The sequence below is a fragment of the Brassica napus genome, chromosome A6 (assembly GCF_020379485.1).
Source record: "Brassica napus cultivar Da-Ae chromosome A6, Da-Ae, whole genome shotgun sequence".
Classification (NCBI taxonomy): Eukaryota; Viridiplantae; Streptophyta; class Magnoliopsida; order Brassicales; family Brassicaceae; genus Brassica; species Brassica napus.
In genome coordinates, this window is record NC_063439.1 from 18276022 (window position 1) to 18300260 (window position 24239).

The window sequence follows — 24239 nt, forward strand, 5'->3', positions numbered from 1 at the left end:
TACTAAAAAGCAGATGGTTTTTTGTACAATATATACAAACATATAAATTAAACAAACGAAAAACAGAAATGAGAAAATCCTACCAAAATAACGATGAAAACAACATTCATCAGCATTTCTTATTGAGATCCCCAAGAAAACCAAAATATAAAATCATATATCGTAGTATATATCAATTTGTGTTTGGAAATTGAGTTAATTAGTTGGTGGTGGTGCATCTGTTGCCACTGCACTAGCTTTAGCTTGTTCAGCATCATGAATAAGCTTCACGATCTCATCTTTTTTTAAAACCATAGCTTGAATCTTTTCTTCAATCTTCTGAAGTTTCATCTTCAACTTCTCTGGGTCTTTCTTATCTTCAGGGTTCTTCTCTTTCTTCGTCTTCTTATCTTTCTTCTTGCTCTTCTTCTCTTGATCTTCACCTTCTTCTCCTCCACCTTTTTTATCGTCCTCGTTCTTATCCTTCTTATCTTTATCCTTCTTCTTCTCCTTCTTATCTGCCTTATCTGCCTTCTCAGCCTTGTTGTGTTCGTCTTCTTTATCACCATGATTCTTCTTCACTTCTTTCTCTTCTGTTTCTCCCATTATTCTTAATGAAACTTGGGGTTTGATTTTGTTTACTCTTAGATAGTGCTTAAAAACGTATTCTTACATATTTCTTGTGGAACCAAGAATCACCCTTTTATTACTTACGGATGTTCAGCCAATTTTAGACATGGTAACCACATCCGTAGACATTACTTCAATAACGAGAATTATGGATTCTCGTAAGCTTCCAAGTTTTTCTATCTTTAGATTTTTGGATTTGAGGGAATGATGAATCCTTTAAACTCATCCATAGAGTTCCAACCTCATTTAGTTTTCACAACGCTACGATTCTCGGAGGCCATTGGTGGTTTTTATAGATATGAAATGTATTTCGCTAAAATATTAACCTGAAAGATGTTTATTATTGTCTTTCTCGAAATAATATCAATATTTTATTAAACACAAATAAAAAGGAAAACATTAAAAATTCATATGAACGTACATAACTAGTGATACATTTTAGTTTTTAATCATATGCATACACTTACTCGTCCTTTGAATTGTAAGATGTACCATGTCTCTTGTCAAAAACAGCTTTGAAAGACTCGCGCTCTGCTCTTAGCTGATCTTGGAAGATTCCTCTTACCTTTGCTTTTCCAATTGCATCAGCGAGTGCACGGCTCTCTGCTTCCGATAGCGGATTCGATTTCTGCATTAATCCATGACAAAGTACTTAGTATGGGAAACACAAAGTGAGTGTGTATAATGAGAAGAAAAAGAACACAGCCATATTTGTTGTTTGCTTACCAAGTTATATCCTGATCCGGGACCTATCACTAAAGAAGGCATGTTCATATTCCTTGCACCAATTGAAAACCCTGCATCTCCTCCCTATCCGCATAAATGATTGCATGTATGAGCCATAGATTTTTCAAAAAGATAAACATCCTTTTAAACCTAACAGATCTTCTAGAAGCGAAATGTACGAAGCAAAGATGTGTATGTTTATACCTTATCACCCCACCAAACAGTTTTACCTTTCGTCAAGCGTTCTTGGCTTGACTTGGAAAGTGATTTTGAGTTTCTTCTTGTACTTTGAGATTTCTCTGTTTCATCGTCTTCCTCCACATTTGACCATTTACTTTTACTTAGTTCTTTTACTTCTGTATGGGAGCTGGGTTCTTCTTCCCATTTCCTCTCGTTTATGTAAGACTCTGAGAAAATACCAATAGAAAGACTCAGCCAAGTCTTTTCGGTTTGTCTTGGTGAAAAGTTAAGAAGGCAGAAGCAGTATTCCAAGTTACCTTCTGTTGCACCCTTTCCTTCTGACTGGGTGTGGTTATCGAATTTTCTTTCTGGCAGTGCAAAGTCATCTTCCATGTCCATGTCCACCTGGAGCAATTGTAAGAGACGTTACGAGGTGGATCGTATAATGACGGTCAAAACAAGGGAATTTGTATATACTTGTCAACTAAAGGACAGAGAGGTATATAAAAAACTTATTCTATTACCTCCTCGATTCCACTCTCCTTTAGGTCATCCCATCGCTTCAAAGACTATACAGAAAAAGAAAATTATGAGATATTGTATTACAGAAAATAAATAAGACTAGTATTGTTTAGAGTCCCAATATATGCTGCATGAAGCTAATCTTATGATCAGCTTTCTTCATATCGCCGCAAAATAATACATGGGCATTATTTTGGCATCTTCATCCCATTTATCAAAACGGAAGGTCAATGTTGGAAAGAAAAGATTGGCATTAGAACCTTGATATCCAGTTGCATGTACAACGATGGAGCTTCTTCCCACTGTTCTGCCATCTGCTGTACTTGATCCAGTGTGATACCATGTACGTTTCTTGCTGCGCATCCCTGTAATTATGTTTGAAACCGCTTAGCACAACAAGATATGTGAGAGATTCTATTAAGATTTTGATATGTAGTATATCGAGAACTAACAGTTGGGTCCTTGTATGTTGCTTCCAATATGTAAGCTTCATATCCAGATCTCTGCAGAAAAAAAAAACAGAATGTCAAGGAAACTTCATAGTACGATTAAGATAAAAGATTTCATTTTCTATTATGACGGCGAACATGTTTTAGTCGAACTCTTTATAAACAGTACAAGAAAGTAATAATCCAAGGTTCAACATTTACAACAAGCATCCAAATATCCAATCATACACATAAAACAAGACATCATCTACATTTATGGTAGATAATGTGAGGCCACTGGTCGCTGTGCAAAAGCGAGGCAAAGGAAGATTTAATCAAACTGTATTTCAGAAAAGAAAAAAAAAAGATGATGTGAACTCTCGCATTTCAAATGAAATCTTATTCAACTTTTCATTTTCGCATAATCAAAGACCAGCCAAAAAACGATGGAGCACAGCGGCAAATGACAAAAAGAGGAAGAGAAGTACTGCCACAAGCAAACAGTAACACTATCTATTTATAAACAAACGGAAACTGACACAATCCAGGGTGTCTTGGTCACTAAATGCAGATATGAAAAATATTGCAACCTCAAGCAAACTTGATCGCGTGATGTTTAGCAAAAAACATGAAGCAATCAGAAAATGAACAACAACTCCAACTTGCAGATGAAATGCCACTATAAATAGTACATACAGACACTAACAAAACTAATCGCTCTCATGTTATAAAAGATGGATAAGCAATGATAAAGGAGGAATGGCTTGTTTCCTTTATTTCAGCTAAAGAGGATGTAAGACGGCAACCGATATACAGGGGTAATCATGGAGAACGGAAAACTGTTTTCAACAAGCATAGTGAAGAAGCTGAGAAAAGAAGACTCGTAATTTTAAATCTAGGGAACTGCAAGGCCACCTTAACTTGACAAATCGTTATGCTAATTCTAAGGTTTAAATGATGTCAGAAACGTTAAGTTACTAAAAAGTAAAGACATTATATAAGAACAATATCAGACATGAAATTATCTAGGCACTTGAAAAATCAAGGATAAGTGGATAACTAAGCACTTAAGAAGCTAGCACAAATCATTATGAGTCTTCTATAAAATTCCGCAAACAAAATCCAATCTCCACAAGGTAATACAGTAAGAAGTGAGTATATACCTTTGCTGTTGCCCAAAACTGAGCAAAATCAGGTACCCGCAGATTACGGTCATCCACTAATATGAGCGACATATACCATCAAGAAACGGTCAATTCCAGACAATAAACTGCATCCGTGGTTAGCAAAATGAAAGTAGTGCTTGGACAGTGCACCACTCAGTTCCCAGCTAAACTAATGAATATCCCTAAATAAAGATCTTAAATATATACTACTCCCTAGTCCCTATGCCTTGAGAAATAAGAGGGCTGGGAAGGATATTAAGTTCTTTAATCTATGAAACTAAAGAAACCATATAAGACGAAATGCTTTCTCAAAAATAATAGTAGCTATCATGTCAACATCATCAAACCAAAAGAGAAAAATGTGATCAGGTCACAGATACCTATTACCTTTTGCATTCAAAACTGATATATAGTCATACATTCTAGTAAGCTGTTACGAGGAAAATCCTTACCGATTACAAAGCTGAAAGCCCCATCTTCAAGAGTCTTCTTAAAAGCTTTCAGCATGCTTGAACGATACGCCTGAAAATTCAAGCGTGCCAAGAAACTTAGCGAAAGAAAAGTATCTATCGTGGTTTATAGACATGTTTCATTTTATCTCAAGATACCTCTTCCATCTCAGGTTCGTAGCAGTATTCCATGACCTTCTTCACAACAGACCTCATGCTTCTACCAGAGTTTGAAGAAGCCGAATCACTCTCCTCAACCTTGTACAGCGACAAAGCAACACAAATATTAGAATCCTTTGATGGCCAGGGATAAAAAATGAAATTCTTTAAAGAACCTTCTCGACTTCAGTCATGAAGTAATCATCCATAGAATGGATTCGTGGAGCACTACCGCCATTTTCTACCTCGATGTCACGCAACAACTTGGCTAAATAACTCTTTCCACTACCTGAATATATATACAAATGAATTTATTATTCAGAAACACCTACACTTTAACACAAACACCTTTCCAAATCAACCTGGAAGTCCTCGAAGGATAATTACAAAATGATCAGGACGTGTGGATCGATGAGGAGGCTTCAGCAAATGGGACACATCAATCACTTTAGACAGAGTTGGTGCTAAAGAAGGCTACCAAACAACAACATATCATCACTAGAGAGAAAGAAACAAGATATTTAGAGGTAACAAAGAAAAGTAGCATTACGGAAGCATTTGGCATCTGAGGATACGATGCAGACGAATTAGAAGTGGCAGTAGTAAACATGGAAGAAGGATGAGATGGAGGCAAAGGCGGTGGCGGCGAAACAGGAAGCGGAGGCTGACCATTAGGACCACCGAAATAGCCTCCGTACGGCGGAGGAGGAGCTACACCGTAACCATGATCCCTAACCATCTTCAACCTCCGCTCGTCCTCCCAGGAGATCTGACCGCCTCCGATCGCATCAATCCGAGCTCTCTTGTAGCTCCGATCAGCTTCCCTGTCGCAATCAACGACACCACGATGATCAGAAACCGGTCGCCATTGATTCGCGTGGTGAGGTTGCCACGGCCTTGGATCACCGAGCGGATAGTGATTTTGCGGTCGAGCCGGTGGTGCCGCGAAGGAGTCGAACCCAGGACGCGGCGGATTGAAGTGAGGAGGGAAGTGAGGGTTGTGCGGGAAAGAAGAGGGTTGGCAGAAAGGGAAGTGCGGCGCCGTGCAAACGGGGCATATGTTTGGCTGTGTTGGTCCTTGACGCCATTGATGATAGTTCTGGAAGTTATTATCCATTCAGAGGAACACTAAATCTAAATTAGGGTTTACGTTGATGAAATTGATTGAGAGTTGTGGTCCTTGTGGAACGGAGGAAGAAGGAGAAGGTGAGAACTTGGATGGAACTGTAGCTTCAACTTTGTGATCTGAATAATAAAAACTTTTCAAGTGTCGACGAATAAGAAGATGCATCGGTGAGGCCTATTTTTACTAATACGAGAAGGCCCAGCCCAACTACAAGTTGGACTTGCTTTATCATTTTTAAAACTATTGATAATATTATATGATTGGCTAGATTTTTTATTTAAGGTCCGCATTTATCATAATTATAGTGGTGGTCACCGAAGCCAGACAAATAAAACAGAGTGGTCACCAAACTACTGTATCTATGTTTTCCATTCACATATAAATTCTATCGAACTATCATTGTCGATTATATATCTATATATATAGCCTGACAACAGAAAGGGAAATCCGTATCATTACTATTTATATATGTAACCTAGTTTTGTATATAAAGTTTTACAAAAATATTGATCAAAAAATGAAATCTGAAACATCAAATCTTTAATAGTATATCACCTATTCATTTTACAAATCACTACGTTTTCTTTAACGACCTGCCAAAATCCATATTATTATCTCACAATCACAACCTTGTACTTCTGTTACTAAGATGTGATGTCATTAGTATTTTTTTTTTTTGATGTCATTAGTATTAGACTATTAGTTTAGAAAGAAAAGAGAGAAAAGTCATATAACAAGCTATGTTTTCGAATCTAGGACAGTAGATATATCCCATGATATATTATGTTCAATCACTACATGGAACCAATAATATACAAAGAACGCGTAACCTACGTCTAGTACGTCACAGCAATGACATGATAAACATTTGAAATGTTCAATATACTGTATGTGGAAAGAAAAAAAACAACCGAATAGATAAGTTTTTATCACCTCATGATTTGATAGTGATGATTAAACGTGACATTGAAGAAGATAAGTAGATATGACATTTTCCAAAATATTACGGAGAGAAAAATATATTCTTGACCAAATACACCGCGTTTTAAAAATGGAAGACTTGTTCTTATATAAGACGAGTGTGTGATTATAGGTTTTATTATATTTCATTTGACATGTCATCGTCAGTGGTTTATGGTGATTATTGATGGACAAATCTCCAAAATAGCACATTTCTAAGTTTATATCACAAAAATAACACTCAAAAACTAAAATGACCAAAATAGCATTTTATCTTTTGAAAAATTTAAATTTTTTTATTTTTTAAAATTTGAAATCTTATCCTCAAAACCTCACTTCTCAACTCTAAACCCTAAAACCTAAACTCTAAACCCTAAACCCTAAATTCTAAACCCTAAACCCCACTCCTTGAATGCTATTTTGTGATTTTTGACCTTGAGTGTTAGGTTAGAAACAAAAACTTGATTTAGTGCTATTTTGGTCTTTATTATTGATTAGGCTCCTTGTTAGGTCAATGATGTCTAGTATTTAGTTTAGTAAAACTTTTAAAAGATTTTTGGCTCCTGATTAATTAAAAATAGCAATTAATCTTTCCTAATGTAATCATTTAATTTTGTTCTCTCCCCGTAAATGAAAAGAAAATACAAAGATTTTTTCGTCGTATATATATTACCACGGGTCCCAACTTTCGAAGCATTAAACCATCTTTCTCTAGTTTAACGCTTCAGAGAAAACTCAGAAAGAAACAACTTTGGTAGACATGCAGACGAGCCGTTTACTCTCCCTTTCCTCCAACTCCCCGAGTTTCGGCAGTTTCTCTTCCGCCGTAGACCTCGCCTCAATCGCCGCTCGAGTCGTGGAGGAGTTCAGAGACCAGGAGCAACGATCAGACTCCCACCGCGACAACAACGACGAGGATGATAATAATTTCGAGTTCGCCTTCGACTGTCCTAGCCGCAGGTGCTCTCATCCCCTCGCTACCGCCGACGAGATTTTCTGTAACGGTCAGATCCGTCCGTCGAATCCTTACAGTGGTGGAACGGAGAACACTACGGTGGACGGGAAAGGCGGAGGAGAATCTTCACCGGAGAGTACGGTCCCGAGACGTCGTCGTCCTGCGCTTAGAAAGTTGATGAGCGAGGAGCGGGATCAAACGTCGAATTCTTCGTCGGAGGAGGCCGATGATGATCTAACCGGAGTTCCACCGGAGACTTACTGCGTGTGGACACCAAAACACTCCAGGGACGACGATCTCCAACGACTCTCGTCTTCTCCATCGCATAGCAAAATCAAAAGCCACTCCGCGGGATTCTCTAAACGATGGAAGCTACGGAACCTTCTCTACGCGAGAAGCAGCAGCGAAGGGAACGACAAGCTCGTGTTTCCAGCGCCAGTTAAGAAGGGAGATGAAACTGCTAGCTCCGATCAAGAAGAACAGCTGTCGAAGTCGAAGGTTGTGGTCGGAGAGGAAGAAAAGGAAAGCGAAGAGACGAAACGACAGCCGTTTGTGCCGTATAGAAAGGATATGATGGGGATAATAAAAAATGTTAATGGGCTTAGTCGTCATTTACGTCCCTTTTAAAAAGGTGACGTGGATCTCGTGAAGGAGAGAAGAAACAAAAATCGAAGACGTGGACTTTAAGTGGGCTTCGGTTTCTTTTCCTTTTCCCTCTCTCTCTCTCTCTCAACCTTTTTCTTTTTGGTTTCATGGAAAATCTCGAGTGTTTGCGAGAAAGAAAGAAAGTCCATATTTTTTGAATAATTTTTAATTAAATAACTCGATGTGTCGGTTTGGATTAGATGTAAGATTATCGGAAAAGAGACTAATGGTTATATTCATTTTATTGTAAATATATCGTCGTCATAATGTTGAATTATTTCACCTAATTGTATGATGGTTGGCAGATTCAAATGTCTACACGGTATATTACAAAAGCAAGACTACTTGATGACCTGATGTTTGTGTGTATTCTAGAATTCAAAACTTGGATAAGTGTTTTATGTTTCTTTATTTGGGCAAAAGAGTGTGGTCCTTTGACGTGTGGAATCTTCGCATATATACTTTTTATTATTATATAAAAATAGATATGGTTTGAAAAAAAAAAAAAAAAAAAAAAATAGATATGGATCCATTTGTTAATTTGGATATAAAGCATTTCGGTGGATATTGTAAGAATGTTTGGTTTGCCTTGAGATAAGTTTCTATAAAGAGGGATTTGTGTTCACATTATTGATTTGAGTCGCTCGAGTCATCCCAGCTAACATAAAGATCAGGGTAAAATAATGTACTGGGAAGATTAGATGAATTTAATACTAGTCGTTGATTCTTTCATTACATAGCTGAAGTTTATGTTTAGTGGGAAATCCACAATGAAATTAATATTTTTGGAATGGATTTCACATTTTCACTATTTGTTTGATTGGTAATTCTTACAGCAATGGTAACGTTCATGATTATCACTAAATTAGGTTGTAATACAAAGGCGGCAAATATGAACGTCTTACCAACCAAATATACGCAAGTATTAAGTATCTCAGATTCTCACTATAACAACTCTTATCGCTTAATTTATAATCAAAATACAATATAGAGTGTAACCTACGTACAAGTTTATACATGTGTCTTTTAGGAAACGCAGCAGCGCCTCAGATAAACTGGTAACACGAATGATAAGAAGATAAGATTATGAAGAGTATGACTTGCAAGTTACGATTAATGATTACTTACATGATCATAGATCGGGCAATTGTTTTCATAGTATGTTTATTAATGATAGGTTATATAAAAGACATCATCATTTCGAAATAATGAGCCGACAAAATAAACATTTGTGTTGTTCGACATCGCTTTTACCAAACGAATTATTAATCTAGATGTGAATATGTTTCATATATGACTTGCAAGTTTAAATAATTCCTAATGATTTTAGCGGTGGGAGTAGGTTAAGAAGATTGGATTGTTGTCTTTATTCCTACTCTTAAGACGAAATGATCGTGATTAGTTTTCTTAATCCAAATTTATCCTCGATGAAAATCATTAGAGGTAGTGTTCTAAAACTTACTAAGCGCTCAACTTCTAAAGCTTAATTATATAATGCGACGCCTAAACGGACGTAGACGAATATATGATTTTACATTAAATATCAGTATAAAATTAATACATATATATATATATATATTAGTTTTATAAAAATGAACATAAAATATACTTCAAATATAATATTATGTATAAAAATATAGTTTAGAATATATGTATTGTTTTAATTAATAATAAATTAAGCATTTTATATATATAAAAATGATAAATTCGTAAATTTAAAATTATGCTCAGACAATCAATCTAATAGATATAACAATGTAAAATATATAAAATATATAAAATAAGTAACAATTATTATAAATAATAGTAACATTAACAAAATATATCATAATATCAATATTTTAGTTAAAAATCCTAGCCATCGCAAGTAAGTATCTGTCGTGACGCTTGTCGGAGACCGGCTTCGAAGGTTCCGTCAGCATCGGATTCGGTCTCTCCTTTTTTCCTTCTCGTATGTTCTATCTTTGTGTATGCGATTTTTGTTTGGGTTTATACTCTTGATGGTTTGAGCGGTAGATTTGAAGCATCTCAGATACCGATGAGGTGCGTGGTTTCAGATCTGACCCTCTTCTTCCCTCTGTTGAAGCCGGAGATCCGGATCTACTTGATTGATAGTGGAATTTGTTCCCTTCTCTTAGTTTCGTTAAGCTTGGGTGAATGTATTTTGTGACGAGTTGGTATTAGCTTGAAGTCGTGGGACTGCTGTTTATGTTCGGTTCTTGCTTTCATGGTCTCTTCGCCTCAACCTAAGCTCATTATTTGGGTTCGTCTTTGTGATTTGTGTTCGCTGTAGAGGTATCTACTAGATCTTTCCTTGGTCCTCTGTGGATAGGGGATTTAGTTTCTAGACGAAGCAGTTGACTTGTTCTTCAGTTCTTCTCTTGCGAGGAGGTGGGCAGTCTTTGTTTTGTATATCACCTGGCTGTCTTGCGAGTGTCTGCGTGTAAGAGCTGGTGGTCTTCTTTGACGTTTTCTCAAGTGGCATTTCAAGTTCTTTGGTTCTTGTACCTTAGATTTAGTGAGAGATTTTGGTCATGCAAGTTTCGTATGGATAGTACCTACTGGAATTGATGTAGATTTGACCTTGCAATTGTTTCTGATTTTGCTATTCTAGTTTGGTTTTGTAATGTTCCCTTCAGGGTTGGGGTCGCTCAAGACATTAGCTCCTTAGTTCAGCTTCAGTGTTACCGCGTTATATGGAAAGATAGTGAGTAATTATTGGATCATCAGTCTCAGCTCTAGTTCCATTGTCTCTCTATATATTACTTGTTTACTGTTTTAAAATCTATCAGTTGTTTTGGTTAGTATCATGTCTCCCTCTTTTGGGCTATTGTCTCTAGAGATTTATTCATGTTACACCGGCTTATGTACTTCACCTTGTATTTTCTCACTGAATGAAATGAATTAGGCATGGGCATTCCGGGTCCCACTCGGGTTTCGGTTTTATTCATTCAGGTTTTGGTTTTTCGGGTTTATCAAAATCAGCCCCATTCGGGTTATATAAAAATTCAGTTCAGGATCGGTTCGGATTCTATCGGGTTCGGGTCGAGGTTAGTAAATCTTCAAAGAACCGGTATAACCCATTGTACTTTCGGGTTCGGATCTCAATCGGTTCTTTGGTTTTAAAATACCTGATTTGTACCTATTTTGTAACTAAAACATAAATGAAATCGGTTCTTCGGATTTAAAATACATGATTTGTACATATTTTAATAGCCAAAACATAAGTAAAATCGATTCAAAAATAAGAAAAAACATCAAACGTGATCATTCAAAATCAAGCGAAAGATAAACATAGTTAGTGATAGAAAGAAAACCAGATAAATGAAACCATAAAATAAAACTAAGTTCTCTTGAAATGAGAAACATTATTCAATGAAAACAAAACCAAAATCTAAAAACTTCAGGCTTCAACCACCACATTCCACCATCAACTTCATGTAATAAATAATTATTTTGGAAGTTCAATAATATCTTAAAGTATTTTGGATACATATTAAGAATTAAGATCATATTTGGTAGAAGTTATTTTTGTGATTTTAAATAATTCGGGTTCTATCGGATATCCATTTAGGTCCGGGTTCGGTTCGGATAATACCCATAACCCAAAATACCAAAAAACAAGATCCATTCGGTATTTATGTCGGTTCTGATTCATTTTTATCAGATCGGGTTTGGTTCGGATTTTCGGGTTCGATTTATTTGCCCAGCCCTAAAATGAATTTTCGAGTTAAAAAAAAATCAATATTTTAGTTTTTAAATATTAACGCTTAAAATCCGTTTAGGCGTCCGCTTATACGTCCGCATAGACCGCATAATGTCCTCTTAAACGCTATTATGCGTTTGAACTAATTAATTCACACAAAATATTGTATTATATAAAAACGGCACAGTTGATTACCATATAGCGCTTATACGCCGTCTAATCGATCGCTTATACGCCACACTGTAGAGGACAAACTTATAAGCTCTTATATGAGTTATTTTTATCATAGGACAATTTTAAGTTTTTTATTACAACATAAGACAATTATTGATTTAAGGTAGTTTTTTACAACTACAAGCTAACTGTGTTTATCCTTGCAATTAAATGTGTCTCACAGTTTTCAATTTCATTTTTCTTCTCTCTTTGTAACAAAAATAATTCTAATCGCAAAGAAATCCCAAGAAAAAATCTGGAAAACAATGATTTTAATGGTAAAAGACAAAACAAAATGAAGAAGTTGATGGATCGTCACCTGAACTAGATGTTGAAGAACAAAATGAAAAATCCTGAGAAATCCCAAGAAAAAATCTAGAAAACAAAATGAAGAACACGATCTCTTCATATCTGCCGCGATTCATCACCATCAGATTACCTTTTTTAGAGCTGCAAGGATAGTCGTGGCATGACCGGTTCGAGCTTATCCGAGGTGGATCTCCTTCGTTGTGAAAGCTTGATGAGAAAAATGGCCACTTTTAGCTTTATTTCATATTTGCTCTCTCGACTTTTGAATATATTCATTTATGTCCCAAAGATTTCTGATTTGCAAATATATCCCTTTCAAATTGACTCCTCACTTTTTAATTGTAAAGACCAGACCTTTCATAACTACACAAACGGGTCCTTAAACTTCTGGAAATTTACTATTCGACTTTTAACTTTCCAAATTGTACAAATAGCCTCTTAATTTAGTCTTAAACTTTCAATTATTCACTCTAAACCCAATCAAATGTAAACATACATATATATATGAAATATATACAAGCTATATAACTAAAATGAATTAAAATAGGTTTTAAAACTCATAAAATTGTGAGATATCGATAATCAAAAACAAAAAAAATGTTATACTGTACAAAAAAAAGCTTGAACATATGTACAATACGAGCGAACTTCGATGTTTGTTCGCTAATTGTTAGAGTATACACACAAAAAAATGTTAGAGTGTACACAAAAATATTGTTAGAATATGACCAAATATATTTGATCTTTAATTATGATATCGTATGAAGAACTCTTGTATGAAAGTATGGTGCAATTTGGTTGAATTTATGAATTTAAAGAACATAAGTAAATGTACACATGTAATTTAAAGAACATATATAAATGGACACATGTTCAGTTTGAAGTTAATGTACACATGTACACTTTGAAAACACACACACTAATCAGAAGCTCTTAAACAAGGTGTGAAAGATGATATTTGGGTTCAGTCAGATATCAAGGATGCTTCAACCCTGTGTGTACATGGGAAGAAGGAAAAAAATTCATATGTACATTGTGTTAACATTACCTTGAGTTCATGAAATCGTAGAGGCTTAGTTATTTAGATAGAAAACCTACAAAAAAGCCAAAAATGTGTACACAATCACTTTGATGTATAATACAAAATTAGGTAATACACATGTACAGTTTGCTGTAATGTACACACGACTTTTCGTTTTCATTAATGTTCCAAAATTACGAAAATAACCTCATGCCATTGTCGACCAGAAACCTTAATCTCCACCTTAATCTCCGCCTATCTCGCCTATTTCCACAGTTCTTTACATTCTCAACTTGTTTTTTTTTAATGTATTTTTACCCAGATGTGATAGCTTTCAATCATAATTCATGGCTTTAATCTTAAAAGTTCAAACAAAAGTGATTTTTTTGGTTTCTGATTTGTTGAACGATTTGTTCCATCAAAAATATAACTTGACATATCTCAAAAAAATAGATTGAATAATAAATACACTAATTATAAACATATTTTCTAAAAAAAAATCAGAAAAAACAACAGTCATTTTACAAAAATAATATGGAAATTAAGAGGAGGAAACGAAGAAGATGAAACATGGGACCCATTTCATTTTGTTTGCTAAGAAGAACCGTAAATAAATCTAATAAAAATCAGATATTAAATTAGTTAGGATATATCAATTAGTTATAAGCTTATTTATTTAGTTTATAACTAAAAAATGAGTTTGACTAAGAAAAAACTACTCTAGTAGCGCAAACTGTTTCATAAAATAAATTGCCACTAAACGTAATTCTTTCCTCTTATATCTTGCAGTAGTCTTAACATTGATATTCTCAGAGAGACTGGTTATTTTTGTAAAAGATGGCAAACAACTACTTTCTCCATATCAAATTAAATGATGCTTTAGTAAAAAAAATAACATGAGTCGATGTCATTTTCATTGTTATTTTTGTTTGACCAATAGTATTATATTGGTTAAATACTTAAATTATGTTTACGTAAGTAATAAAAGGATATTTTATTTTTTTAAACTACATATTTTTTAATTTGACATCTTCAATGTGACATATGAGATCATCCTTATTGGGATGGAAGTCAAGCGACGTAACCATAGAAGAATTTCCCATGAAAGTACGAAGGGAGTAACCTTTCTGCAAAGTATGTTCACAAACTCTTAAGAACTCACATAATCTGAATAAATAGAGATAAAAAAAATAGTGGAATCATCAGCACTCAATTTACATTATCAGCATCTCAAACCCTGACAGTTTTATCGAAAGAAGAAGTAGCAAGGCGAGGCAGGCTGGAACTAAAACGGACATTATTTGGAGTAATGTTGCTTTTTACTTCAAATATAGAGTAAAAAAGCAACATTATTTTATATTTCATTCTATTATAAAATAGTTTTACTATAGAGTAAACTATTAGAACAAATTTAATTCTATAATAGAATTACTCTATTTTAAAGTGAAATATAAAGTTTGATAAAAAAAAAAAAGTGAAATATAAAGTAAATTTTTGTGTACTATTGAAAATGATCTTAGCCGCTGCCGCTTAGACCGCACTGTAGAAGGAAACATATAACCTCTTATATCTTGCGGTAGTTTTAACATTGAAAAAACTATGGTTATTTTTGTAACAGATGGCACTTGACAACTACTTTCTCCATATCATGCAAATGATTCTTTAGTTAAAAAATACATGAGTTGACAAAAAAAAAAGTAAAAAAATAAATGAGTCGATGTCGGTTTCTTATTTTTTTTGTTTGACCAATTGTATTATTATTGGTTAAATTATATCTACGTAAATAATAAAATAAATTTTAATTGTATAATTTTTTTTAATTTTACTAACCAGTATATACTGAGGGTGCTAAATATTCTGACGGACAAACTAACACAAAGCGTTAAAACTTCGCCATCTGCTATAATTTATGTTAATTATGTTTTTCCGAGATGACTTTCAGATCAGGAACCTTCTTAGTTTCTTAACCTTTTGTTGTAAAAAGAAAATTGTACAATTTTTTTAAAATTATATATTTTTTAATTTGTATGCAGAAGCCTTTAAATATCAACTTCAAGGGGAAAAATTCTCAGTTTTATTGGTTTATGGGTTTAAAATACCGGTTTGGCTTTGTTCGGATCACAGACAAATTAGGTACAACTTAGAATCGGTAATCCTTGCCAAAAACGGTGTTTAAAGTAACACAGTCGCTGCACTAATGTTTTTTCCATCATTTCTTATTATTCACTTGGCTCCAACAAGTATTTAATCATCAGGCAGGAACTGGCCTCGCACCAGAAGAAAGCTGTACATTCGCAGCGTATTCACGCGCCCACAAGTCATAGTGAACAATCTCTTCAAGAGACGGCGATGTTACCAACTCACTTCGATGTTTATCACATGTTAATTCCACCACCTTGAAGATATCCAAATAACTTATCCTGTAAACAAAAACAACGTTATACGGTTTCAAGAACACCCGAGATGAACCCCCCACTTTTAAAAAAAAAACTTACTTTTCATCAATGAACATTTCAACAGCTTTCTCGTTAGCTGCACTTAGAACTCCAGTCATAGTACCTCCAGCTCGTCCCGCAGCATAAGCAAGATCCATTGATGGATATTTCACATTATCTGGTTTCTTGAATGTCAACGAACCCAGTCTACCCACAATCACACAATCTTAAACCATTTTTTTGGTTTTTATATATTTGAACCGAACCAAAATATATATAGCTGTGGGTTGGCTTACTTGCAAAGGTCAAGTCTTGGCCAAGTTACTTCAGAACAAGGAACCCTGTCGGGCCATGACATGGTGTAGAGAATCGGCAAACGCATATCAGGCCATCCCAGTTGAGCAAGCACAGATGAATCCTATCGAACAAAAAACGTTAAAACCCTGTTTCTGAAAACCATAAGATGGAAATGTAGTTTTTGTTTTCGGCAAGCAAGACCTGAGTTTCAATCATGGAGTGTATGATACTCTGAGGATGAATGACAATCTCTATATCGTCATACTCAGCTCCAAACAAATAATGAGCTTCAATGACCTCAAGACCCTGGTTTCAAGAAAATCAAGAACTCCATCCATCTTAGTACCTTGATCAAATGATAACTTTTTTTAAATCAAGAGTTTAGTTCGAGAAAAAAGAACCTTGTTGAAAAGAGTAGCTGAGTCGACTGTGATTTTCTTTCCCATGCTCCAGTTAGGATGCTTCAACGCATCTGCTACTTTAACTTCCTTGAGCTTTTCAACTGGCCAATCTCTATATCCAATGAGCATTTCTTAGTAACCAAACGAGAGGAAATATTTATAGAGAGCGAGAAGAATAGCACATAGGTGTTGAAGCAAACCTAAAAGCTCCACCAGATGCAGTCAAGATTATCTTGCGCAGAGCGCCTTCAGGCAAACCTTGAATACACTATAAAAGAAGAAAACAGGAATCACTCAATTAGCCAGAGATAGAAGTTGCTTAAGGCCAAGAAGTATAAGTCTGATACCTGAAATATAGCTGAATGTTCTGAATCAGCTGGAAGAATCTTAACATTATGTTTGTTGGCAAGTGGAAGCACGAAGGGACCACCTGCTATTAGTGTCTCTTTGTTTGCAAGGGCAATGTCCTTTCCCGCTTCAATTGCAGCAACCGTAGGCTGCATGCAAAGAAAGCAACTTTCAAGTTCATATTCTCAAAATAAGGTTTTAGTAACAAAATACTATATATTAGAGTTTATTATATACCTTTAGACCTGCGCAACCTACAATACCGGTAACAACAGTTACAGCGTCAGGGTGACGGGCAACCTCAATGACTCCTTGCTCCCCAGGAATGATCTCAGGTTTATAGTCCAAACCGGCTAAAGCCTCTTTAAGCTCATCGACCAATGACTCGTTTCTAACAGCAACCAATGCAGGTTTAAATCTCTTTACCTGCAACCATAATATAGAGGTTTCTCGAGATCACTGAAGGTGTAGAAACTAAGAAAGTAGTTTACAATATCATTTTTTAATGGTTGTGCCACTGAACTGGCTAATAAAAATTGATGCCAGGATAGTCTAAAACGATGGTTGAAAAAAAATCTAAACAAGAAGCTGATTATTTCACGGTTTGACTTGGCTGCACAACTAGTTTAGAGTATCTTGCTAATGACACCACCACTTAAGAGGGAGATACAACTAATTCCGGGAGGTCTTAAACAATGAATTGGAGACAGTAATTACAGTAAACTAACACATAATGCTAATTTACCTGATCAGCAAGGAGAGCAACATTCGAACCAGCAGCTAGAGCCACGACTCTAAATTTGTCAGGATTCTCGGCGACTATATCCAATGTCTGCAATTAAAAAACACACATACAAGACTCCGTAATCAATAAGAATGATTAGTCTCATCCATACTTCTACTAGGAAATCACTAAAGCATTGCATGAGTGATATGGTAAAAAGAAAAACTCTTTCTTCTTTGTGCCTGCCTATGGAGCTAGAATAATCTGGCAAAAGAGCAAGCAAACAAGGAAGGGATAGAGAACCTGAGTGCCAATGGAACCAGTAGATCCAACGATGGAGATGGGTTTAGGTCCATCCCAAGATTGACGAGGAGGCTCGGGAACAGCTCTCCCAGGCCATGCCGGAGGAGGTTGCTGCTGCTGCTGTTGCACTTTCACGGAACACTTGACGACTCCTTTTCCAAAACCTCTCCCTTGATTCCTCTTCCTCAAGCTACACCCACCTGTGACAACTCCAAAGATGTAAACTTTAAACTCTCATCCAACTTTGAGAGTTGAACCAGCCGATTAGTGTCTGAATTCGAAGAATTTACAGCGAATCAGATCATGTGACACAGTTTGAAGATACCCAGATGTCGAAATTCATAAGAGCATACGAAAAAACTAATGAAAGATTGAAGCTTTTTCTAGGAGAGAAACCTGGAAGTTTGGGGGTTTGGTTGAACCTGGAGGTCTCGAAGAAACAAAGAGATATGGATTCAGCCGATGGAGAGAGTGAGTTAAGTGTCATCATCAGTCTGTCTTTTCAAACAAATCGAATCTTTTTCCAGAGAGAACCCACTACTCCGTTTTTTTTTTTTGATTCAGTTCGACGATAGAGAGAAGAACAAGCATAAACAGTGTGAGAGATGATAAGAAGAATATTAATGAATTAGTGGTAGTAGGATCGCAATTTGAATGGTTCACGACATTTTCTCAATTTATTTAATATCGTGTTTTTAACATTGTTATTGCTAAGATCCGACTTTTTGGGGTTTTTAGTCAAATCAATTTCTATTAAGATAACGACAACAAGTTGTAAAATGTAAACGGTAGCATATATGCTGTCCCCATTTTTCTTTGGTTATTAAATACTATGAAAGAATATCTTACTCTTATTTAATAGCATCATCAATACTATTAAAACAGAAGGCCTTTTTTTGAGGTGCCCTTCTGTTTTAACAATATTTACATGCAACTGCCACTGGCTAATACAAAACCTATGATTTTATTTACATAATCATTTTAATTCAACAGGTCATTATCTTTTTAATACTTTTCTCTTTTTAGTTTAGTTAATTAACCATAGCTACGCATCTACTATGCAACATCTACTATGCGACGGTTTGAAAACTAAACATATCAAAGTTGTACCTTTTTTTTTCTTAAACCATCACAAGAATAGCTTAAACACACTGATTATCATTAGCAGAATATGTAACAATTTTTTGTATATTGAAATCTAGATCATCATGTTCACAAAAAAAAAAGAAGATCATCATGTTCCTTCCATCAACACTGACGCTTAAACATTTAAATTTGCTAGGTGTCTCCTCACAAATTTTGGATACTGCAAGCTTCAACATTAAAACTATACATTCGTCAATGTTTTAACCATTCATAACTTCCAATCAATATTTTACTTACGATCAATTGCAAACTTCAACCATACATGGTGCTCTATTCAATTTTATGAATATCTAACAATCGTGTTTATATATATATGGAAGCTTGCAATTTTAGATGTATAGCATGAAGCTACAAACGAACCCTAAACCCCAAAACCAGATTTTTTTTTTATTTATTAATTAATTTATTAAAATTGTGCAATGTAAATCATATGGATAACTATTGGGGTTAAAAGCCGGTATATAAAGATACTTGATATACTAAATACCCATAACGGGATTAACAACTGTGCAATATACTTGAACAGATTATTGTAGTTGCAAATCTTTCTTTCATAACAGATTTCCGGAGTTAATATACATAACAATAGTGAATATACTAAATCATAAATACCCAGCCAATCGTTATAGTTCCATATCTTCACCATATCAATTACATAAAATCAAAACAAGAAAGCGGGAACTTTGGTAACTTAAACATCCATTATAATAAACCCGAAAAACTAATTTTCCATAACTTGAATAAACTTGATGGTCAAGATATGAGATTTTCCTAAACTCACGGCCTATATTTTCTAACTAAATTGAATGCGAATAACCTAAACCCACGGCCCTCACGTTTCTTATATATAATGACCATGTAGCCTCAAAGCAAACACGCTGTTTTCTATACGTTTCTCATATAATGTCTTCCAAGCAAAAGATTTCGTACGTTGATGATATTAGGCCATGGAAAACGACATTGTTGATCCAAGCCAAAGTGGTACATACCTGGAAACCAACCATTACCGGGTAGGTGAGACTTTAGAAATCATATTTGCAGACAAAAAGAGAAATACTTGCATGTTTTACGTTTATCCTTCATGATTTGGATTTATTATCTTTCATGCCATCTCTGTATTAAACTGTCTTGAGTAAAACACTTATCTTCTAAGTGTATGGATACACATCTTGGGTCCTATTTCATGGTAATTCCTGAAATTTACAATATAAATCATATTAGAAACTTTATGTTTATATAAGTTTATAAATGACACTACTATATATATAACATATTAAGCTTTATGTTGATATAAAACTCTTACCTTCAGTCAGTTTCGATTTTTTCACTCTTTAGATGACAAAACTTGGTATTTTCTGAAGTTTACAATCTTTTTCATTTGTATTGATCTTTGTGGACTCCCCTTTAGAAAACCTAAAACAAAAACCAAAACAAAAGAGAGTATTAATAATAAGAAAACAGCGTTAGAAGAATTGATAATCAAAATAATAATTAGGTCTTTAGACCTCACGGTATATCATTGAGAATACCAATTCTCTTACTGCGTTTAAGAAGATCTGCTGAATACGCTTTGGTGCTGTATATGTTGTTAACCACTTCTTCCGTTGCTCATGATTGAAAAGAATATGGAATTCCACCATACAACGTTTGGGAACTATAATACAAAATACCATATTAGTATTGTAACATTTAATATATGCTGCAATCGTTAATAATGTGACTGATCGAGAACTTCAAGACAATAGACAAAGGAGAAAACTTATCTTTAGTGTTTGAGACTTCGTACTTGCTCCCTCTTTGTTGTATTTTATCCAACTACAGGACTTCCATGAAGAACATTTAAAACAAATTCATTAGAAAACGCATAATATAAGAAAATCAGAGAGAAAATATACTAAAAGCTCCAAAAGTACAGAAAGAATCTATGTTATAAGAGAACACTTATCTTTATAGTGTGAGACTTCAGTCATCCTCTGACTTTGCAGTATGAAACTCCTATAGAACAATACAGCAAAATAGCTCTTTTAGAAATCCAAAAATTATTTTGTGTCTACAGGTCAAAACTTCTACTAAGTCAAGCAAACAGTATTTTCAAGGACAAAACAAGAGACCTTATACTTTGACAATATTTCTATTAGTTTTGAGTCTTTTGACTAACAAAACAGAATAAAAAGTTCACCTTCTCTAGAGTCTTTATAGTACGATAATGTTGTTGCTAATTAAAAAAAAAAAGTCTTCTCATTTGTTTGTCCTATCTCAAAAGTACAACATATGAAAAGAAGGATAAAAACCAGAAAATTATTTTAAACCATAGCTATATCTAAAACTTACTTCTATTTTGTCGGATTATGTGAAAAGGTGAACTTCATCTGTAGTTAAACCTTGCTTTGAACGAATCTGGACAAATCGGTGATTTCATATAAATGTACTTTTGTACTATTTTGTTAACAACTTGGATATTCTTGCATGTCAAAATACATACAGAGTAAGAGTACAAACAAAAAAATTGAGACACTAGAAATCTTTAATCAAAGCAAAAACTTACCGATTGTGAAGAGAATGCATGTTTGAAAGATCTCTTTCTGGAAAAATTTGATCCTTTAACTTCTCAATCCTATTGTTTTTATTTCTTGAGTTTTTTCAGAATCATCGCTTTGGATGGAGAGATCTATCTGTCGGTTGTTCTTTTTTACAGACACTACTTTCTGATATTTTTCTTCTGGATAACTCCATGATTATTCAGACCACAAATTTTTTAAAAAAATATAGAAGGTGATTGGTAGTGTCTGTAGAAGCTGTAGAAAACCTTTTTAATTTTTAAAACCATCTTTTAAATCAATCATGGTTTTATTTAGAAGCTGTAAATAGACTTTTAATTTCTATAGCCATTTTTAAAAGCAATCATGTTTTTATTTTTAAAATTGATTCCAAAGCCAAAACATTAAAATAAGAAATATGTTAGTTTTAGAAAGCAAAATTTTCTAGAGCTTTTAATTAGTGCTTTGAAAAATTTTCTACACCAAAATAAATTAAAGTCAAAGTTTAAAATTTAAAGCCTAAATCTTATAGCAAAAAATAGAAAGCTACAGCTTCAACCAATCACACCCAATAACTTTAGACATTTTGACAAAAAAAAAACTCTACATTGACTATTTCTGGACCAACAAAGCAACAATATTGTCTGAAGCCCAGTTCGTGTTTTACAATTAAAATTAAACAAAGTCCAAATGTAAGTATAGATATTAAAGAAAAAGCCTATATACAATAATGAAAATAATGGCTGAGCTAATCTCATCTTTATTTAAATTGTATTGATATACTATATCATTTATTCTAAAATATTTATATAATTATGCATATAAGAACCGAATTAATACGAAAGTAAAATAAATGAGAACGCAAAGTAATATAATTTATTATATTTATTTTAAAATTATCAATATTATAAACTAAACATAAATTGTACTGAACTTAAAATTTTTAGTTGATTTCTAACATTTTTTCTAAACAAAACCGAAAACTAAAAAAAACGAAATGGAGTTTATAAAGAACTAAACAGTTATATATCTTTTTGAACCAAAAACTAACTCTCACAATCAAATCAGAACTAAATCAAAAACTAAAAAAATTACAAATTAGAACATATCCGAAAACCAAACGTCCATATCAAAACAACCAGAAATATTAACAAATATTTGACTGAAAAATATGTATACTAAAAAAATAAAATAACTTATAGACATCTAAACTCAAATGTTAAAATTCTAATAAAAATGTTGTAGCTATAAAACCAAAATAATTAATCTGAATATGAAGGATGAACCTCAAAATATTAATTATTCTTAGTTTAAAGTTGTAAAATATTCTAAAAATACTACTTATAACCGAAACACCCAAAAATAGATTACTCTACTACTGATCATCCGAGATATTCAAAATTGTCTTAATTTTCCGAAATAACTGAATCACCCAAAAAAATTGTTTAAAATATTTAAATTTATCCGAGTTATCTGATATTGTATCTAACAAAATCCAAAATGTAACTTTTTTATCCAAATTATTCAAAATTATCCAAATATGGAAACGAAAAAACTGAATTGAACTCTATTTTATCAGGTTCCTAAGGTTATTATCCGAATCAAACCAAAAACCAAAATAATCCAACATAAACTAAAATCATGTTCATAAATAACCAAACGGTTCCTATATATTTTGGACTGTATAAACAAAATCACAATCGAATTGGCACAAATAAAAAACAGAAACTGAACCTAAAATCCAACGCCTGTGACTTAACATATTAGTGAACTGACGGATTAGTTGAATTTTCAATAAAAGCTAATCCCGCGCTTTCAAGGCGCGGGTCAAAATCTAGTTATTATTATTATACTTATTACTTAATATAAAGAAAATGACAAAAGTAACGGTTTACGTTTCGTGATACCACCTGTCGTCTTCTTCAATCAGCAACGTAGTTATATATATGTGTCTTTTTTTTTTTTTTTAACTCAACTTCAAACGACTGTTTACAAACTCCATGGATATATCAGCCTCTACTACATCTTTCAACCACATAGGTGTTACAGAATATAACTTGGGAACATAATTCATAGAAGAAAGAGATTTCTTTGCTATTCTGTCAGCCACCTTATTACCCTTTCTTGGACCATACTCCACTCTAAATTCTGGATTTGTCTTCAGCATGTGTGTAATACTCTGCAGAATTGGTGATAGGAGAGGCCAAACTTCTTCTTCTTCTCGGATCATCCTACAAAATGTCAATGAATCCGATTCAAATATCACCCTTCTATACCCATAGCCAGATAATGTTGCTACTGCCCATCTAATCGCTTCTGCTTCACACTCTATAGCTGATCCCACATGCTGAATTGCCTTAGCTCCAGCCCACATCAGCCTGCCATTTTGATCCCTACTCACCCAGCCAACTCCACTTTGGTCTCTGTCTTTTTTCCAAGACCCGTCGGAGTTACATTTCACCCATGTGGCTGGTGGAGGTTTCCATTTATGACAATGACCCGTGGAGGCACTTTTCTTAACCTCTTTCAATTCCACCTCATTACCTCTCTTCCAATCCTCTGCGTCTTCTCTAGCCTTATTCAGGGTACTAACCGCATCATAATCCCTCTCTTTAAACTGAAACTCATTCCTGTTCTTCCATAGTCTCCACAAAATCCAAGGCACTAACTCCATTGGAATGTTTTCCTTTGGATACTTCTTTTGGGCGCTGAGAACATGATGGATGTTAGAGTAGAATGAGTCAGTGGCAATGCCTTCTGGAGGAGCAGGGATTGGAGACAGAGCCCAAATTAATCTTGCATAGGGACATTGGAATAAAACATGATTCACTGATTCAGACCCTGCTGCACATCGAAGACAAGTTGCATCTTTGG

General features: G+C 34.3%; 4 protein-coding genes and 1 long non-coding RNA gene across 11 annotated transcripts; 1 reads left to right on the plus strand and 4 right to left on the minus strand.

Annotated features, from left to right (window-relative positions):
• On the minus strand, positions 1-798 carry LOC106347852 (protein PXR1-like). Its single transcript, XM_013787464.3, has one exon. The coding sequence runs from the start codon at positions 583-585 to the stop codon at positions 196-198; it is 390 nt and encodes a 129-aa protein (XP_013642918.2). The 5' UTR covers positions 586-798; the 3' UTR covers positions 1-195.
• Positions 799-930: 132 nt separating this feature from the next.
• Positions 931-5499, minus strand: LOC106347851 (YLP motif-containing protein 1-like). 2 transcript variants are annotated; one of them, XM_048781898.1, is made up of 13 exons: positions 4790-5499; positions 4602-4713; positions 4416-4528; positions 4240-4338; positions 4084-4153; positions 3629-3684; positions 2490-2540; positions 2298-2402; positions 2040-2084; positions 1833-1920; positions 1566-1742; positions 1336-1419; positions 931-1237 (listed from the first exon to the last, which is right to left on the minus strand). In XM_048781898.1, exons 1-12 carry the CDS (start codon positions 5354-5356, stop codon positions 1340-1342), a joined length of 1563 nt encoding a protein of 520 aa, XP_048637855.1. In that variant the 5' UTR covers positions 5357-5499; the 3' UTR covers positions 931-1237; positions 1336-1339. The 2 variants fall into 2 exon arrangements, with proteins under 2 accessions (XP_048637855.1, XP_048637854.1); XM_048781897.1 differs by having other exon boundaries at positions 1540-1742.
• A 1437-nt stretch (positions 5500-6936) lies between these two features.
• Positions 6937-8176, plus strand: LOC106347855. Its single transcript, XM_013787467.3, has one exon. The coding sequence runs from the start codon at positions 7086-7088 to the stop codon at positions 7905-7907; it is 822 nt and encodes a 273-aa protein (XP_013642921.1). The 5' UTR covers positions 6937-7085; the 3' UTR covers positions 7908-8176.
• Positions 8177-15225: 7049 nt separating this feature from the next.
• LOC106347856 (1-deoxy-D-xylulose 5-phosphate reductoisomerase, chloroplastic-like) lies at positions 15226-18351 on the minus strand. Of its 2 annotated transcripts, XM_013787468.3 has the most exons (12): positions 18268-18342; positions 18079-18216; positions 17683-17882; positions 17401-17487; positions 16893-17081; positions 16655-16804; positions 16508-16575; positions 16308-16419; positions 16108-16212; positions 15906-16027; positions 15670-15816; positions 15226-15594 (listed from the first exon to the last, which is right to left on the minus strand). In XM_013787468.3, the coding sequence occupies exons 2-12, from the start codon at positions 18170-18172 to the stop codon at positions 15426-15428; spliced, it is 1443 nt and encodes a 480-aa protein (XP_013642922.2). In that variant the 5' UTR covers positions 18173-18216; positions 18268-18342; the 3' UTR covers positions 15226-15425. The 2 variants fall into 2 exon arrangements, with proteins under 2 accessions (XP_013642922.2, XP_048637856.1); XM_048781899.1 differs by having other exon boundaries at positions 18079-18351.
• A 427-nt stretch (positions 18352-18778) lies between these two features.
• LOC106451747 lies at positions 18779-21500 on the minus strand. 5 transcript variants are annotated; one of them, XR_001289651.3, is made up of 7 exons: positions 21374-21500; positions 21160-21225; positions 20370-20823; positions 20132-20241; positions 19899-20021; positions 19759-19817; positions 18779-18988 (listed from the first exon to the last, which is right to left on the minus strand). It is a non-coding gene; the product is annotated as an uncharacterized LOC106451747 (long non-coding RNA). The 5 variants fall into 5 exon arrangements; XR_001289649.3 differs by having other exon boundaries at positions 18779-18995; XR_001289650.3 differs by having other exon boundaries at positions 18779-19009.
• Positions 21501-24239: the final 2739 nt, after the last annotated feature.